Source organism: Cavia porcellus, unplaced genomic scaffold, assembly GCF_034190915.1.
Source record: "Cavia porcellus strain 051 isolate PalLab524CR breed Dunkin Hartley unplaced genomic scaffold, mCavPor4.1 scaffold_9, whole genome shotgun sequence".
NCBI classification, from domain to species: Eukaryota; Metazoa; Chordata; class Mammalia; order Rodentia; family Caviidae; genus Cavia; species Cavia porcellus.
In genome coordinates, this window is record NW_026947492.1 from 15,602,631 (window position 1) to 15,621,953 (window position 19,323).

The following is a 19,323-nucleotide window of genomic DNA, read 5'->3' on the forward strand; positions in this document are numbered from 1 at the left end:
AAAAAATCTAATGACAAAATTTGGAAATAATTTGAATTTAAAGGCCTTTGTTTGGAAAAAGTAACTTCAGAACACTAAACAACTACCACAAGGTATGGGATTTTGGATGTTTAGCTGATTATAAAAATACAGTGAGAAAGACTGTGATATAAGGTGGAGGAGAGCACAGGCAGGTTTTGATCACTGTGGATGGTGGATATGTTTAAACTGAGAAGCATCTTCTCTGAGTGTCTGTCCATCAACAGTGAGGGAAGTGGATAATTTCTTTTCTCATAAGTATAAACATTAGTTCTTGCAAGACTTGGGTTATTCCCTGGAGGTTTTCACTAAGAGCCACATTGGGAAGTGTATTTGCTTATGAAAAGCCTTGTGAGAGTCTCTTCCTGTTGATTTTACTCTCCTGGAGGAACCTGGAAACTCAAGAGCAGTCCTATCCCCCACACTCTGAACCAAGTCAGCTTCTACCTGTTTCGCCATGTTAGTTTCCGTTCTCTGCACCTGTACTAGTTTTGTCCTTCTTTAGAAATGAATCACTGTCAGCACCAGGTATTTATCCTGTTTGTGAGTAATAACTTGCCAACTAGGGCTTATATATACCATGTAGACAATGAATGTTTAATAGAAAGAGACTAAAGCAATTTTAATGAATGAAATGTATCACATCCTATAAGGTGAGTTAATGGGAAAGTAAATTTAATTTATTTTGCCTGTTTTATTTCCTTTTACCTTAAACATGAATGCACAGCAGTGTTGCTTGGACATTGTTAGACTTTACCCCAGTTAACTGATTTTTCTAGATACATAGATGGATAGTAGACAGACAATGATTGAGTGGCTGTCAATAATTACCTAGTGTATTATACAAATCAGTCAACACCAGCCTTTGCTTGAGTTTCCTGTCTTGTGTCTCAGACTTCTATGGACATTAGTAGATGAATTTTTATTTAATCAAATCTAAGTATGATAGTCTTTGTGACGCAGTCCTGTTTATAGAGAGGGGAAATTATATATTATATGCTTAGTTGAAATCGTGAAGTTGCTTTCATTAATCACAATAATCTCATTTTTACTGTGTATTTTTTTATTTAGAAAAATATAGCCTTAATATAGTTTAAGCCATGTTCCCTAGATATTTGACACATTTTATCTGGGCTCCACTTCAAGTACATCCAGATTTATTTCCTAATGAAAAACTAGTTTCACAGTCTTCTCACATAGGACAATCAATAACAATCATAAACCCTATGAAATATTTTATATTAAATAAAAATATGCTTTCTGCTTCAGTCATATGGAATCCTAGTGTTTGTTAACATCAAAAAGATATCGGTCTCTTTCTTTTGCACTGGTTTTGTTTTTCCTGCCTCAGTTCACAGATGTTGTGTGAGAAACACAGGTCCAAGAGATCTGTCTCCTATGACAGCTTCATCTGTAATTATGAGGCTGAGGAGTAAGAGAAAAGGGTTGTGGTCAAATGCAATGAAACCAATATTAGAAAATATTTGGATATCTAGGATAAAGGATGCATGAATGAAACTGGCCTCTACCGAAGAGACTGCATTTCACAGAAACATGTGAACTTAATATACTTAGAGCTCTATTAGAGATGGTCAGGTGAGTGTGGGGGAGACTGCAACAGATGAGACTGACTGATTTTTGCATTGTATGGTTTTTTGTGGGAAATTCCACCGTCGAGGTTGACTGCTATTCCTGTGTGCTCGGAGATACCTGAGAAAGTTGCTGTGAGCAGTAAGTGGCACCAGTAACAGTACCAGGAATGAAGGCTTCTCCAAGAACCAGCCTTGGAATTTAGAATTATGTGTTAATGAAAAGACACTTTACTTGTTTTCTTTCTATCTGAGATCAAAAAACTTATTCTGTGGTATCATCCAAAGATGCACTGTGGTATGATTTGCTTTCAATTGTTAAGCAATTGTCACATGCCAAACTCTATAGCATGCATCTGCATCATCTTATTTAATGTTTGCCACTCAGTGAGGAAAATGATACTCACTATATCATATTGATAGTGAGGATACTAGAAAATTCTTTAGGTATACAGTGAACTATTTAAATATTTCTTCCTATCAAAGAATTACATCCTTGCTTCACCCCATGAGAATGGTAGGGTGTGGTAGGTGAATTCCATATGACCTCCAAGGCTCTCACTGCTTGGTGTACAGTCTCTGCATGTACCTTTTATTAAATGTGCATGAAACCTCTGAAAATGATGACATTTAAATACCTTGGTTGAATTGTTTATGCAACATTTTCACATCACAGTGTAGACTCTGAGGAAGTAGGTACTATGTTGTGAGAATCTCAGATGCTAGGGTTTCCTAGAACCTATTGTGGTCTCTAGAAACCTAGAGTGATGTGCTTCTCTAAGAACCACTAAGCAAACAGAAACCACAGTCCTAAAAATACAATAAGGAGTCAGCCACCATGATTCATAAATTTGAAACATGATTCTGAGCTTCAGATGAGATTACAACCTCAGTTTATTCTTTGTTAAAACTGGCATGAACTTGAGGAAGTACAAACAACTAGATATGAGGAGTGGGTGTGATAATAAATGTGCATGTTGTGTATCACTGTTACAATTTACAGTACACTCAAAGACACCGAATAGAATGGCTTTCTCCTATTTCAGTGTCTATCATATGTCTCTATCTCTTCATGTCTGTATCTCTGTATGTGAAAGAGGAATTGAAATCATTCCATCATGTTTGCCAAATGAACTTTGCAATGGGTAAAGTAAGGAGAATTATGGAGTTATGTACAATGTATGACACAGTTACCATATAGACAGCAGATGGTCAGTTTGTAATTAAATGGCAAAGGCTATTGTTCCTTCTCTATCCACAGAGAGGATGACCAGGGTGGGATGAAATGTCAAATGCAAGCCTAGTGACAACGTTCTTCCTCGTGGGCCTTTCACACACACCGGCACTGGACACAATGCTCTTTGGCCTCTTCCTCCTGATTTACGTGCTCACTGTGCTGGGGAACCTCCTCATCCTGTTGGTGATCTGGGTGGATCCCCACCTCCACATCCCCATGTACTACTTCCTCACCAACCTGTCCTTCATTGACATGTGGTTCTCCACTGTCACTGTGCCCAAAATGTTGATGACCTTGATGTCCCCAAGTGGCGGGGCTATCTCCTTCCACTGCTGTGCGGCCCAGCTCTACTCCTTCCATTTCCTGGGGAGCACCGAGTGTTTCCTGTACACGGTCATGTCCTATGATCGTTACCTGGCCATCAGTTACCCCCTCAGGTACAGCAGCCTGATGAGTGGGAGAACATGCACCTTCCTGGCCGCTGGCACCTGGCTCAGTGGCTCCCTGCACTCTGCTGTCCAGACCACTTTGACCTTCCGTTTGCCCTACTGTGGACCCAACCAGATCCAGCATTACTTCTGTGATATACCCCCCATTCTCAAGCTGGCCTGTGCAGACACCTCTGTCAATGAGATGGTGATCTTTGTCAACATTGGTGTGGTGGTTTCTGGCTGCTTCCTCCTGATAGCACTGTCCTATGTGTCTATTGTCTGCTCCATCCTGAGGATCCGCAGCTCAGAAGGGAGACACAGAGCCTTTCAGACCTGTGTCTCCCACTGCATTGTGGTCCTTTGTTTCTTTGGCCCTGGTCTCTTTATCTATCTGAGACCTGACTCCAAGGATGCTATGGATCAAGTTGTTGCAGTTTTCCAAACTGTGCTGACTCCCATGCTCAACCCTGCTGTGTACACCTTGAGGAACAAGGAGGTGAAGAAAGCTCTGTTTAGTCTCAAAGACAAAGTTGCACATTTTCAAACAGAATAAACATTGGAAGCAGGCATACCATTTTTTCCCCAAAATTAGGAGTACAAGATAGTTGCTCAAACAAATTTTATTGTGTACTGAGTTCTGTGATAAACAGTGGTTAAGACCATGTCTTCAAAAATATTTCTTTCAGAGACTTTCAAATGGATTTTTAACATCAGAGTGGGATATTTATGCTGCACATTTTGTTCTATGGGAAAATTAGTTTTGGGTTTGCTTTTAACTTTTTAATAAATACATTTTCTACTTCAATCTTAGATACAGAGGGGTAAATCAATCATCCATCTAAATTGATTCTGTTTCTCTGTTTGTCCCATGTGGAAGAATGCCATGTCGCCCTCCCTCAGAGCCATGTGTCACCATGCTTGCTTGTGAACAGTGCAGGCTGCATGGAGGCGACTTCCCTCAGTTGGCTTTCAGGTTAATTAGTGCGTGTGGCCAAGTCTGTGTGGTGTTTTCAAGATAGTAAGCAGCTGCCATGGGCCTAAAATACAAGATAATATCTCTGCCTGAAGCCTGCATGACTCCAGGGGAAAATTCCTTCCCAGAATTGGCTACAAAGCTGGTTATTCATTAAGCACAAATTCTGTCCCTTTTGCAAGAATGCTTTGCTCCTGCTGTGATATGCCTTGCCTGCCTAGCTGCCATTTGTCTCGCACATCCAGCTGCTGTTCACCCTTGTGCAAATGTGATCAATAAATCCACGCTTCTGACTGTCTTGTGGCCTTTTGTTCCCCATGAACAACTGGTCACCCAGGCCCCTGCTGCACCATTTTGTTACATGCTCTTTCTCTCACCATGTGCTATAACACTTGGAAGAGCGTTGGGGTCCATTTCAGGGGTCTCCGATTGCCCTACACTCAAACTTGGGATTTCATTATCACTGGGATGATTGAAAACTATAGCAACAAATATCAGGGGCCATTTATTTGGGGCTGAAGTCATGAAGATGACTTTTTAAACCTGTTAGTGGGTCTGTTAGAGGGTTTGTATGTATGTGTGTGGGTAAGCATGTGTTCTGTGAGGTCCTACTGTCTAATTCTTCTTGCTAGCCAAGATTGTTCATCTTAATTGTTCCTACATAGACATACTCTTTATTTTCTGAAAATCGTTTTATCTCTGAGCAGGAATACATGTACAAACTGAAAATAGTTAGTACCTTGGAGAACCCTGACAAGTCATTATGTTGATGACTGGGTTTAGGATGAAGTCAGACACTAATAACCCTTAGAATTACATACATATGTAATAAAACTTGTGTGAATATTTCCAATCTCTGTCATGTACTCTGACTTTGCTGCACCTTGAATTTTCTACCCTACTGAATCAGATACTTATGTTTTACACTTAGAAGGATCATTTTCTACAGATACTTTTGACTGATTGTGCTATTCAGATACCTCCTTCTACCACCATCTTGGAAATTCAGCACAGTAGCACCTTCAGTGATACAGGAATGCCCCACAAGGGTGGTGGAGGGAAGCAATTGTGGTGTTTATTTAAAAGTCAGGAAAGTGAAAATATAATTAGGTGTTTTTATTAAAAGATTTAAATATATTTGCAAACTAAGAAACTAAATTTATTAAAAGATTTAAATATATTTACAAACTAGGAAAATAAGACTAGACACATACACATAATATCTTAAAAACCCTCAATGCAAAGTTGCACAGGATGAATAAATTCCATACTTGGAAGCATCTGAATATAAGACTTCTAAAGTTTTTATAATTGCCACACTTATAGATGTGAGGTATTAGTTTATTGTAGTTTTGATTCACATTTTGTTGATTAATAGTGCTGAACATCTTTTTATATATTTATTAGTAATATATGTGTCTTCTTTGAAGTATCAATTTGGATAATTTGTCTGATTCTTTTTTTCTTCAAGAGCCATTTGTTCTTTTTCCAGTTGAGTCATGAGGATTCTTTACATATCTTATATATCTGGAGTATGAAGCCTTTATCAAATATTTGGTTTGCCAACTCTCTAACAGTTTCTAGGTTGTTTTTACATTCTGTGAAATGTTTTGTTATGATGCAACTTTTTTGCTTATGTTAGCTTTTGTTGCTAATTACATAACTTTTAAAATGGATGTCAAAATCTAGTTTCCTTCACAGTACTACTAGTAAATTATTTTAGTAATGATTACTGCTATTGACAATTTAGTCATTTCATTATTTTTGTAACTTGAATCTACTGTATTTACTGTTTTTACAAGATATTTAGCTATAATAAAATACATGAAATAATGAAATAATAGTAAATTAAATTTTTAGAAGCAGAAACATATATTTCTGAATTTGTGATATGGTACACATTTTGTCAAAATTATCATAATCTAATCTTTGAAGAGAGTGCTAAGAGATACTATTGTACTAGTACTATTATACAAATTGATGCAATTACTAAAAAAATATACTCAAGATTTCCCAGAATATCTGTCACCAAAGCGCATGATGTTAACCTCTATGCTATGATATTTTCACGTGATTTGAGGTACTTTTTTCTGTTTTCTTGAGGAATAGGGTAGTTTGTATCAGGGAATATGAACATAAATTAAAATAACAATGCCCATATTCTCCTATAGTTAATTGTATTTTATATGTCAACATAGGAATTTTTAAACTACATTTCATTGTTTGAGGTTGAGTCAATAATAAATTTACTTTGCTTGAAATTTTCTCCTTGATATAAGGCTATTTCACCAAACATCCTATATCTTGGAAAAGAAGTATTTCTCCCCTTGTCCTTATACTCTGTCTTTTATGTGCTGCAGCTGGTTCAATAAGACGAATCCTGGAGCTGGACGCTCTGCATCCTCTTCACTCAGAGCTGTCTTCTTCATGTCATTGAAACAACAGTAAGAAGGAAAATAGTAACAGGAAAATAAAAGGGGGAGGTGAGTAGGATGACGCAAATAGTGACTGAAAATAAAGAAATGCAGAGGTTATTTTAAGCTTGAATAAAAATTAGTTATATTATCAAATAACAACTTAGAAAAACCTCTTTCATTAATATTGAATTGTATCATTATCAGACTCTAAGAGCTACCAGTATGGTTTTCAAAAGGCAAAAATTTTTAAAAAGAATAAGAAACCCAGAAAGTCTTGTTTGAATTTCTGTATCAGTAATGAGACCTCAGCTAATCTTTCATCACCTTAGTCCATAATTCAATCTATTCTTTTGGGTTTTTACCCTTGAGTTAGTAGTTCTGATGCACTGTTCTCTGCAGAGACTCGTTATTACTGGTTGTTATTTCCCTGTTAACTTGCATCTTGTACAGCTTGAGTGTCCCAAGATATGTTTGGCTGCTTCCCTGAAGCTACAATTTCTGAGTTAGCACATAGTGAAAAGAATTTCCAACTAAAAGAAGTAGATATGTAGCTACAATATAGGGATTACCTGGTTCAAATTCTAGAGTACTAGGTTGTCCTTCCTCATGACTTCACTGTTGATACTTGAGTTTTAGTTCAGCCCTGTTTTCTCAATAATTAACCATTTCCTTTCATCATTTACATTCAGTGAGTGTTAAATTTTAGGCATAGAAGACACAGAACCTAAGGAGAATATTTTCAAGAGCCACAGGATGTAAAAGGAAACTGATACATTTTAATGTGTTATAAACATGCAACATCACACGAGGTGCTATAGTAAACACCATGCCTACTAACACAGATTAGGTGGTGGAATGAACTGCTAAATGAAGGTGAACAGAATTGCATGCATAAATAACAAAGACAAGTTCCAATTTTATAATTTGTAATAACTCATACACAGTATATGAGTATTGTAATGTTCATTACAGTTCATGACTTTCACAGTATGTTATGTAAGTCTTTTTTTTTTTTTACCATAGTACTATATTTTGAAGCTTTTCATTCTTATAAGAAAAAAAGTGGGCATAAGACAGCATAACCAAGGCAGTGTGTTTTTTATGTATCTTTCATTCTGTAATAACCTCAATGTTGAGATTGTGTATGTATTGCCAAGGTTCTATACTAATTCGACACAAGACCAATAAGTACTATATTGCTCCATTCCTGTAGATGGAGAAGAGGGAGTTCTAAACTAGATGGGAGTGGAGTGTTAAATCAAATGTTCATAGCATGACTCAACTTTTCTCATATTGTGGGCAAAATTATTAAAAATAAAGGATGCTTTATCCCCATACTTGGTAGACTAGGGCATCTTCAAAATAGCTGCTATCATACTTGGTTTTAAGGTTATCATTGGAAAGATATTTATTTTATGGACTTTATTTTCACATTTTAGATACCCATATTACCAAAAACAGCCAGGACACATGACTATCAAATCAAAAAGACATTTATGATCCCTGAAGATTCTTTTTTTGTTTGTTTTAAGGAGGATAAAACAGAATAAACCAATTAAAGCAAACCAGTGTAAGAGATACAGGACTTTAAAACATGATGAAATCGACAATAGTTTACCAAAATGCCTTCTCATGTCTTCAGAATAACTGTAGACAACTTGGACGTAGTAAAAATTGAACAGAACAGCATTGAACAGAAAAAATAAAAACAAAGTAATGTGAATGCAATAAAGGATTTTAAACAAACCAACAGTAAATACAAAATTGCTACCATAATGTATCTTGCCATCTTTGAAATAGCTGCTCCTGCCGTAAGATTTAGGATAAACAAAGGAAAAGAGAATAAAACCCAATCCAACAAAACAGTGGAGATGATGTAGGACCTCAAAACAAGACCATAGGGAGTCAATGGCTACATCCCTCAGAAGGAGATCCCCTCGAGATGCCACACTGTGTACAACTATCCCCTTAACCCTATGATCAGACCACCGTCCCTAGACCTGCAGTGGCAGTGAAACAAAAAAGCACCACAGGCATCCAATTGCATTTCACCTCCATAGCTATCATCACAGTCTGTGTTTCTTGGGATAAGCTGGTTGCTTATAGTCTGGGATGGTGGTGGGGATTGGTATTTCTTGTTTGCAAGCCAGTGCACAGAAAGAGGCTGGGGTTTGGCTTTTTCCCATCCAGTTGTGGCCCACACATGGTGCTGCTTCCTAGCTGGGCTTGTTTGCTGATGTGGCCTTGTTGTCTCTCCTCCCAGTCTGTGACTGACCAATTCCTGAAGATGTTGTCCACCCAGCTCATCCATAGTCAGTAGAAGCAATGGAAAGTTAAAGTGGAATTTTGAAAATGTGATTGAAATTTGTACTGTCACAAATGTGTCATGGTCAGAATTCCTAAAGACAGTGTATAAATGGAAGATAGGCTCTCATGTGGTGAAGTATTAATGAATAAAATCCATTGAATTTCCTGTAATTCCTCCAAAGTGTGATAGAGTATTGAGAGCATTAGTGAAGCCCACCAAGTCATTCACAGATATGAAAACTCTGCAAGTCAACACAGAACAGTATCCTAATAGGCAGTAGGCTGTGTAATAATTCAACAGTACTGACAGAGGCTGTGCTAACTGCTGCTCAGCATTAGCCCTGTAAATGCAGGGAGTAAGTACTAGATGCTTTGTCTGGCATTCAAAGATGCTTATGAATTGATCACAAAAATTGTTTGTATTATAGATGTGCTTCCACACAGAGGCCATGACTTTCAATTTAAGTGAGATTCATCAAAAATTAAACAGATCTGGAACCTGTGAAATCATTCTTCCTATCTTTTATAGTGTTTTTGATTTTAGCATTTCTTTTCAGTCCTATTATGAAGTTTCAGTTTTCACTTCCATTATACATCTGTTCTTTCATGTTCTATTCTATTCCAATTCTTAGCATATTAATCATAGTTATTTTAAATTTCCCATCTGATAATTCTGAATAATTTCTGATGGTCATACTGTAAGGTAAGTGCTCTGTAGTTGAGAAAAATATAGCATGGAGGTCTCATTAGGTCTTCTAGCTAATACTGATTATAAAGAATTAAAAACTAACTTTATTAGAGAAATTATGCAGGAAAAAGGTCAAGGATAGGGGTAGATAATGAGACAAAACAGATAAAGAAAAACTCCAAGTGGTTCTTGAACCTGCACTGAGAGACAGGAAAAAAGCTGACAGGAAGGACACAGAGAGAAAGCCAAATAATAGTCTGTGGCCATCTTTCAGAGAATATAGAGAAGGTAAGGGGTGGACTTTAAGGCAGTCTGTACTCATACCTGTGTACTAACATGTACGGGTATGTACCTGTGGGTTTACTCTAGAGTCACTAGGATCATTACAGAGTGCAATAGATACCCACTTACCATTGCAGAGTGCAATAGATGCCCACTTACTAACTCTGAACTCACTATGACCAAAGTGCTCTCTTGTCAACTAACCACCCACCCCAAAGATAAGGTCTTAAAAAGTAGATTCAGGACCAGTGAACAGATAGAAATAAGCTACATGGAGAGCACCAGAAGAAATGCCCTTAGGCAGAAAGGCAGGGATGTTGATCTAGTTACTGGAATTTGGGGGCATCTCTGACCCCCAGTAAAAGCAGCCAAAAATAAATGCTCATTGGTCCTCCATCTTTCCAGAGCCTTCTGCACTGATTATTACCAAGGCAGCTATCTATATCTCTTACCTTCATCTTCCTTGTTTTTAAAACAAATAAATTGTGTTACTTTCCTTAAACTTTGTCCCTCTGACTTTTTATTTATTATTGGAGATGAGCCTATGACACAAGCAGGCTGCTTGACCAGCAGGAACAGTGGTGCTCATCCCACAGCTGGGACACTTTTGGTTCCCTGAACAGGAGCCAGACACAACAATATTAACCTTTAAATGTTAGTTGAGATACTACTCAGTAGCTTTGCAAATTTTTAACTAGGAAAAGTTGAAAAGGACTGTCATTTATTACAACCTCATGTAGTTTTACAGTTATTTTTATAGTATTCTCAGTTAAATAAAGGCATGGGTATTTGCCTTAAATATCACATTAAAAATATAAACTGCTTTCAACATGATTTTGCATAATACATACTATTATAGTGTATGAAATCTCCCAGCACATTTCCAGTTCAAACCTATAATGAACTTCCACCAACAATGCTGTGTTTGTTTGTCTCCCTTGCTAGGCAGTGACCTTGTTGAATAGAGAAATCTGCTATTCTTCTGCATCTAGTAATGCTTATCATATGCCTTACTATTCAATAAATGCACCATAACATTTCATGTAATTGTGAATTAAATAAAGTAATGTGCCACTACCAGGAATTGGACAGAATAGAAGTGAACCTAATGGATAAGTCATTTTGGCCTATGTTTACATCACTTTTCTCTTTTGTAAAATGAATTAGATTATATAATGAGCCCTTGCTAATCTGGTTTCCTGGTGTAAGCACAAATAACTAGCTTTGTATGTCTATAACTGCTTAATGATTTGTATACTGCAATTAGTGTGATTTTTTTCTCAGCAAAGTTTCACAGCGCACTTTGAGCAAGATATAGCAAACTGACACAAAGGACATTCTTGCTGAAGCATCTCTGGAATGTAGCTCCTGAAAGTCTGAAGAGGCCACTTTTCAGTATTAGTTTAGTGTTAGTTTTCCAATTTTCTCTCTCTAGTTTGCTAGGGAGAATGGGTATGTATTGTAATAAAAGGATACATGAACATTGAAATTAAGCATTTAAACTTAGACAAATGAAATCACACATTTAATACTGGCATTCTTCTGGACGACTGATTTTGAGGTTCATGACATGAGCCTTTCTTTATAGGGTAAATGTCCATTTTAAACTTTAAGTCAAACAAATGTGACTTACAGGCAAAGTAAAATTATATGAGTACTGTTGTCCTCTAATTTTTTATAAATTGGAAGATATTCTCAATATTAAAATATTTTGTAGTATATTTATATCTTCCAGATTACTTGATAATTTTTTTATAAAAATGTCTGTCATCTGTTATAAAAATAATTTATATTAGGTCATGAAGGTGAATTAGGAACCCTTTTTAATTTTAGCAAGTATTTTCTGAACTGAAAGTGTCATAATGCTGACACTGTTTTATATAATGGATTGTGAATAATATGAATGTTTTGTTAGTATAGAAAGTTTAAAACACAGGAAATTTTTTCAACTCAACTAAAACTTTTAACTAGAAGAAATACAATAAACTAATAACATGTATGTCTGCAAGAAATTTACATGGATGGCAAAAATTATTTTTTAAATGATTTACTTTATGGAACATAAAAGCCTGAGTGAACTAATATCTTTACTCTTATACTGTCATTCAGTGAGTGCTTTAACTGGAATTCTGAAAATTGATATGCACAAAAATTTAAACTGTAAGGAATGTTACAGCAAAAATTAATGGGCATTTGAAATGTTCCTTGTAAGCATCATGTTCATGTCGGAAGTGTAATTTAATTATAAATTTAAAAATAATTAGGTGTACCTGCACTCTCTTCATTATCGATCCTGAGTGAACACTGATGCAGTTTTTAGTTTCAATAGCGCTTTCTTCACCTCCTTGTTCCTCAGGGTGTAGACAGCAGGGTTGAGCATGGGAGTCAGCACAGTGTAGAAAACAGCAACAACTCCATCCACAGCGTCCTTGGAGCTGGGTCTCAGGTAGATGAAGAGACCAGGACCAAAGAAACAAAGGACCACAATGCAGTGGGAGGCACAGGTCTGAAAGGCTCTGTGTCTCCCTTCTGAGCTGCGGATCCTCAGGATGGAGCAGACAATAGACACATAGGACAGTGTTATCAGGAGGAAGCAGCCAGAAGCCACCACACCAATGTTGACAAAGATCACCATCTCATTGACAGAGGTGTCTGCACAGGCCAGCTTGAGGATGGGCGGGGCATCACAGAAGTAATGCTGGATCTGGTTGGGTCCACAGTAGGGCAAACGGAAGGTCAAAGTGGTCTGGACAGCAGAGTGCAGTGAACCACTGAGCCAGGTGCCAGCGGCTAGGAAGGTGCATGTTCTCTCACTCATCAGGCTGCTGTATCTGAGGGGGTAACTGATGGCCAGGTAACGATCATAGGACATGACCGTGTACAGGAAACACTCGGTGCTCCCCAGGAAATGGAAGGAGTAGAGCTGGGCCATGCAGCTGTGGAAAGAGATAGCCCCGCCACTTGGGGACATCAAGGTCATCAACATTTTGGGCACAGTGACAGTGGAGAACCACATGTCAATGAAGGACAGATTTGTGAGGAAGTAGTACATGGGAGTGTGGAGGTGGGGATCCACCCAGATCACCAGCAGGATGAGGAGGTTCCCCAGCACAGTGAGCACGTAAATCAGGAGGAAGAGGCCAAAGAGCGTGGTGTCCAGTTCCAGTGTGTGCGGAATGCCCGTGAGGAAGAATGTTGTCAGTGTGCTCATGTTGGATATCATTTCTCATATGTGGGATTCTATCCCTCTGAGTAGGAAGACAAATCTGGAATTTATAGAAAACATATGTCACATCAATTTGGCAACTATATTGTCTCTGGTGGAAACCACAAAACTTAAAATGTCTTTTATCATTTTTGTGGTCCTTGCTCTCAAAAGGAGTCTTGGAGAATGGTGGTTTCTTCTTTACGTCAGTAACAAAGTCAGCCCAGATAAAAAGAAGACTGAATGTGCATGAAAAAATCATTTAAAATTTAAAAAGATAAGCAAATTAGTTACTCTGTTTCCTGTAGAATTAGCAAAGATAAACACAACACATAATTGTGTAATGTTAGCAGGATTCTGCTACCACCATCCCTTTATTCAAGCACCTCTCATTTAGTCTTTTTTCTCTCTGATACACAAACAGACACATACACACATTCACACACGCACACATGGGTACACTAATTTTAATAACATTTCTAAAATGGTCTCCATTTCTATCCTTTGTGGCTGAGCAATAGTTCCCTCACACATCTCTCTAGGAATACTGCAGCCGACTTCCCATTTGTCTCTTACCCAGTCCACTCATTCGTGGCCCCGTGAAACAGCAGATTATTCTGTCACAGAGCTCATCTACAACTAACTTCATTTCAGGGTCTTTTACAGAGTCTTTTCAATGGTAGAACTCAGCTGGAACTGAATTGGGTGCTCAGTCTTAATGTTCATTGAGAAAATATTTAATTTATGGTTTTACAGAATGTAGAGCCTTTTTACAAAACTATGTAATATTGGCTAAGTCATGACTAAGGCAATCTAATCCAAAGCTAAAGAACAATGAACAAATTGAAGATATCTAAGAAGAAGTAGCTCTGCTTAAGAAATAAAGAGAACTTACCTGTAGCCCTGGTGTTTGTGTTTCAGGGCTGAACTAAAATGAGAGTAATATCCTTGTCATAAAGCAAACACAATTGTACCCCTAAAAACAGGTATTAACAATAGTTTTAGAAGAGTAGTATAATCATTGCAAAGAGTCCAACAATGAAATATGCTATAGTTTCTCCAATTTTTGCTACTTACCAATTTTACAAACAAGTTTTGAACTATAAAGCTGAATTCAGGTTTAAAGAAACTTTCAATCCTTGATGAGCAGTATAATTCTTTTTCTTGCACAGTGCAAAACATGGAATAAAGTTCTATGGCAACAAATATTTCAAGTAGAACTTAAAATTGTTTAATATTTTGGCAACTTTGGTCTTGGCCCTAGATTTCTCATGATTAAAGATAATGCTATGGTGGATATTTAGAATTTTATTCCAACTTCTTAAAATTTGTTCTGCTTTGATGGACCAGCATTCCATAAGCTATCTTATATAAACCAAAATGTTTTCTCAAATAAATAAGAAAAAACAAAGATACTCAGGTTTCAAGTTCTGTGAGGAGTAAGTAATTTTTTCTGATTTCTTCCCTGAATTCCAAAGTGGAAAATATGGGCTTTTACTCCCAGAGGGATAATTATCTGGTGAGGTTTAGAGTCTCTTTGATGAATCTCTAACTTTCTGGTGATTATAGCTCATCACAGTAAAGTCCTAGGGATCTTGTGTACTCCAGGGATAATCAGAATGTTATTTCTTGTACACTAATATCCTAATTAATTAAGCGTCCTCCCTCTGCGTCTTAGCTTACTAGTACTATGCAAGTTTCTGGCTAAGCTTGGATGTTACCTCAGCTCATCTCTCAGAGATTTCCTCTTCTCTGACACTTCTGCATTTTTACCTTGTGTCCTCTGTGGTTATACTGTATTTATATTTACATTTTTGCAAAAGTTATTTTGATTTTATTATTTTCTCATTTTAGTTTTACTTAACTTGTCTAAAATGTGAGAAGGTACAAATTTTTTCTCAAATTAATGTATGTCTTATCTATCAGGAAAAGTTTTATGAAACCAAAACCAAGAAATGATCTTATATGGCAGAGACCAAAGCACTGTTTTGGAGAAGGAAAATTGTGGCGTTATGCACCTTTTGTGCCAATGAAGATATTGTTGCCTGTGAATAGATAACAGAGCTCCCTTAAAAAAGGACCAAAAAACTGAAGCCTGGTGAATTAGTACTTCTGCCAATTATCACAACATCGGGTTATCTGACACTAGGCACCCATTTATATTGACATATTTAATATGAATGATGAAAGAATATTTTAACAATTATTTGCAATTTAGATCTACTTAATGTGTTTCAAAGTCTCTTAGTTAAGTGTATGCTATTATTTTTTTTTGTACTGAGGATTAAATTCAGGACCTTCACACTGAGCTACACCCCCAACCCCTTTACTTACTTATTTTTATCTTTGAGACAGTTGCGCTAAGTCTGTAAGTCACCCCGACTGGACTCAAACTTGCTGTCCTCTTGCATCAGCCACCCAGGGTGCTGGAATTACAGAGTTACATCATCATAACAAATTTCAGACTCCTAAATTTTATTAGTTTATATATCCATCTATCTTCTTTTGCATATTGTGGTGAATGCTGCTATCTTCCATTTATTTGGGCATGAAGTTGTATATTCTTTTTATAAAATATTACTTTTTTCTCCTAAGTAAACTTACTTTAATTTTCTTCTCTCTTGGGAGTGGAAGAAAATACTGATGCTGCCTATATATCTGTTGTTCACATATTAATTAGATCCCTTATGCATACTGAAAAAATTACTAATTTTCTTATAAGGAAAACTCATCACTGGGGGTGAGTTTTACTTGTTTTGGAAACAAGAAAGGAATAATCCTTTATTTTGGTTCTAGTCACTAAAATTCAGTGAGATTCAGTATGACTAGTGAGCCAGGACAAGTAATATAAAAAATTCTTCATTGATAATCTTTGCGCATGGGAAAAGGCCCCACAGATTCCACTCACATTCTGATGAGTTCAGCTGATACTTTGAAACTAAAGAGGATTGGAAGCCCATGCACTAACACCTGGTACCCCTATTTATCCCCAAGTGTTGGAATAAGCCTAATCCTTGTTGGTGCACATAGCCTAGAACTGACAATCTCTAATGCAACCGGTTTTGTTTTAATAATTTGACTTGTGACATAAAAACTATACAGATGCAAAAATGTGTAAACATAAATGCACAACTTTATTATAAAGCACTATTGCAATCATCTCTAAACTTAAAAAAAAAAACATACCAGCTACCTTTGAGTCCCCTCATCTCCATTATGAACCCAGTCCTGTCCACCCATTCTAAAAACTTCTGTGATTATTCCAATTTTTTATTAATTTTGAAGATATTGCCAAAATACCATTAAAACTTGCTTTTTAAAGGAGATTAAAGAGGACTTAAAATGGAAAGATATCCCCTGTTCCTGGATAGGCAGAACAAATATAGTCAAAAGTGCCAAGTTTCTAAAATTAGTATTCAGATGTACTACAATCCATTCAAAATACCAATAGCAGTCATCACAGAACTAGAGAAAACAATCCTGTCATATGAAACTATGAGAGACCTAGACTAGTAAAAGCAATCCCGTGTAATAGTGCAAGCAAGAAAGTGTGCAATCCCAGACTTCAAATTATATTACAAAGCTACAGTGATAAAAAAGCATAGTGTTAGCAAAAAACACTTATAGATCAATGGATCAAAATAGGAGATGAGGAAGCAACTACAGGTATGCTCAGTTACCTAACTTTAGAAGGGGGCCAAAAACTTTCGTTGGTGGGAAGATATCCTCTAACAAATGGTGAAAAGAAAAGTCATTCCACATGCCAAGATTGAGATTAAACCCATGCTTGTACCCATGTAACAGACTAAAATCAAAATGGTTAAAAATTTATATATTGAAACAAACAATATGCTGGAACACAAAATAGATAAAACTTTTGAAGTCATAGATGTAGGCAAGGACTTTCTGAATAGAGTCCCAGTTGAGCAAGAAATAATACCAAGAATCAACAAAAGGATCATAGCAAATGTAAAAGCTTCTGCACAGCCAAAACCAACCAACCAACCAAAAACAACCAAAAGACTGAAGACGCAACCTATAGAATGGGAAAAACTTTGCCACCTATTTTTCAGCAGAGGACTAATATCTAGAATGTATAAAGAAGACACACAAAAGTTAAACCACTACAAACTAAAAGACCAAATTAAACAATGGAAAACTGAAATGGATATACACAATTCTTAGGAGTACAAATAACCAATAAATACATGAAAAAAAAATGGCCATTTGAGAAATGCAAATTACAACACTTAGATCCCATCCCATTCCAGAAGGAATGGCTATCTTCATAAAGTCAAATAACAATTGCAGGTGAGGATGGTGAGGAGAGAGGGTTCTTCACTGTTGGTTGGACTGTATAAAGTATTACAGTCACTATGGAAATCAGTAAGAAATTCCTCAAAACACTAAAAATAGAAGGTTCATTTGATTCAGTTATTCTTGTTTTAGGTATCTTCCTGAAAAATTTGAAAGTATTACATTATAGTGATACATGCATACTCATATTACAGCAGCACAATTGACAATAGCTAAATCTTGGAAGCAGCTGATATGCCTATCAACACATGAATAGGTAAAGAAAATGTGTTGTTTATTCACAGTGGAGTATGACTACTCTGCCAAAACAAAGGATAAACCAGGGTCATTTAAAGGAAATGGATGCACCTAAAGACCATAATATTAAAGTGAATACACAGGCTATACACAAGTTTAAATATCATTGACTTCTCATATATGAGATAAACAAAATATAAAGAAAGAGCAAAATAAAGTTATAGAAAATAGAAAATAGTAACATATTTAGTATCTGGAAAGAGGGGATGGAGATAAAATTGAAAGAGACAGGCATTGTGCTCTATTCATGAATATATATATATATGAAATGGGATTCAGGACATGGAAAGAGGAGAAAGGAAGGAAGGGGATAAAAATAATATGTGTCATGTACATGTACCAAATCCCCACAGTGAATGTTATCATTATATACCACAAATACACAACAATATAACAACAAAGAAAAAGTGATTTTTTAAAAAGTTGTTCTTTCAAGTTTTATTTTTTGTTTTAAATATTGATTATTGGCCTGTGGGTCTCGTAAGTCCAGCGGAGGCATGAAACTTTCCTCTTCACCTGGGTGCCAGGCTCCTCTAGCTCCCTGTTGGTCCAGTAAGACTAGTGGAAGCAGGGAACTTCGCCCTAGGCCAGCTAACTGTTTTCTTTGCCTGGGGCCCAGGATCTACCTTCCTGTGGATCCAGTAAGTCCAGTGGAGGTGTGGAACTCTCTTCATTGCCTGGGGGCCAGGCTTTGGGTTTCTGTTGGTGGAGTAAGTCCAGCAGAGGCAGGGAACCCTGCCCCAGCCCTGCGAACTGTTTTCTTTGCCTAGGGCCCAGGATCCAGCTTCCTGTGGAAATCAGTGAGTAAGAAGGGAGCAGGGACTTCTGTCCCAGCCTGGCTGACCCCTCTATGTCACTTGGAACAAAACTTGAAGCACAAAAATATAGGAAAATGACAAAACGAAAGACCAAAATGCAGTCTCAAACATCCAGTCCATCCCAAGAAAGCCTAGGAGCCATGAGCATAGAACAAAATATATGCCACATACCTGAAATAATAGTAACTGAAATAAAGAAGAAACTCTGGGGAGCCTTAAAGGAAATCAAACTAGAAATAATCTCTCAGGTAAAAGAAGAAATGGTAAAAGAAATTAAAGGGATGGTGAACATATCTAAAGAAGACACAGTTAAAAAACTTGAGGAGATAAACAAAAAGATAGAATCCCTGGATGAACAATATAAGAAACAAACAGAATATATAAAGCAGATGCAAAGAGATATATAGGAAATCAAAAACTCCATTGAAAGTTGTAAAAACCGCCTCAATGAATGTGAAGATAGAATTTCAGACCTTGAAGACAAGATTGCAGCCAGTGAACAGGAAAGGAAAGATCTTTTAAAAATAACAAGAAATCAGGAAATAACAATTCAACACCTGCAAGATGATGCAAAAAGGAACAACATAAGGCTAATAGAGATAAATGAAAAAGAAGAGAACAACATAAAGGATGTCAAGAGGATATTTAGAGAAGTAATAGCTGAAAATTTCTCAAACATGAGACTGGAAACCGATATCAAGATCAGTGAAGCATATAGAACTCCAAATAGCCATAACCAAAATA

At 36.8% G+C, this 19,323-nt stretch overlaps 2 protein-coding genes across 2 annotated transcripts; one reads left to right on the top strand and one right to left on the bottom strand.

The window, feature by feature from the left end:
• The first annotated feature begins 2,892 nt into the window (after positions 1-2,892).
• On the top strand, positions 2,893-3,828 carry LOC100735664 (olfactory receptor 10G4-like). The gene has a single exon (XM_003472747.1). It carries the CDS (start codon positions 2,893-2,895, stop codon positions 3,826-3,828), a length of 936 nt encoding a protein of 311 aa, XP_003472795.1.
• Positions 3,829-12,226: 8,398 nt separating this feature from the next.
• LOC100718128 (olfactory receptor 10G7) lies at positions 12,227-13,165 on the bottom strand. The gene has a single exon (XM_003472628.3). The coding sequence runs from the start codon at positions 13,163-13,165 to the stop codon at positions 12,227-12,229; it is 939 nt and encodes a 312-aa protein (XP_003472676.3).
• Positions 13,166-19,323: the final 6,158 nt, after the last annotated feature.

Bases quoted from the DNA above. Each gene is read 5' to 3' on its own strand.
- LOC100718128 (XM_003472628.3), bottom strand. From the start codon at position 13,165: ATGATATCCAACATGAGCACACTGACAACATTCTTCCTCACGGGCATT.
- LOC100735664 (XM_003472747.1), top strand. From the start codon at position 2,893: ATGTCAAATGCAAGCCTAGTGACAACGTTCTTCCTCGTGGGCCTTTCA.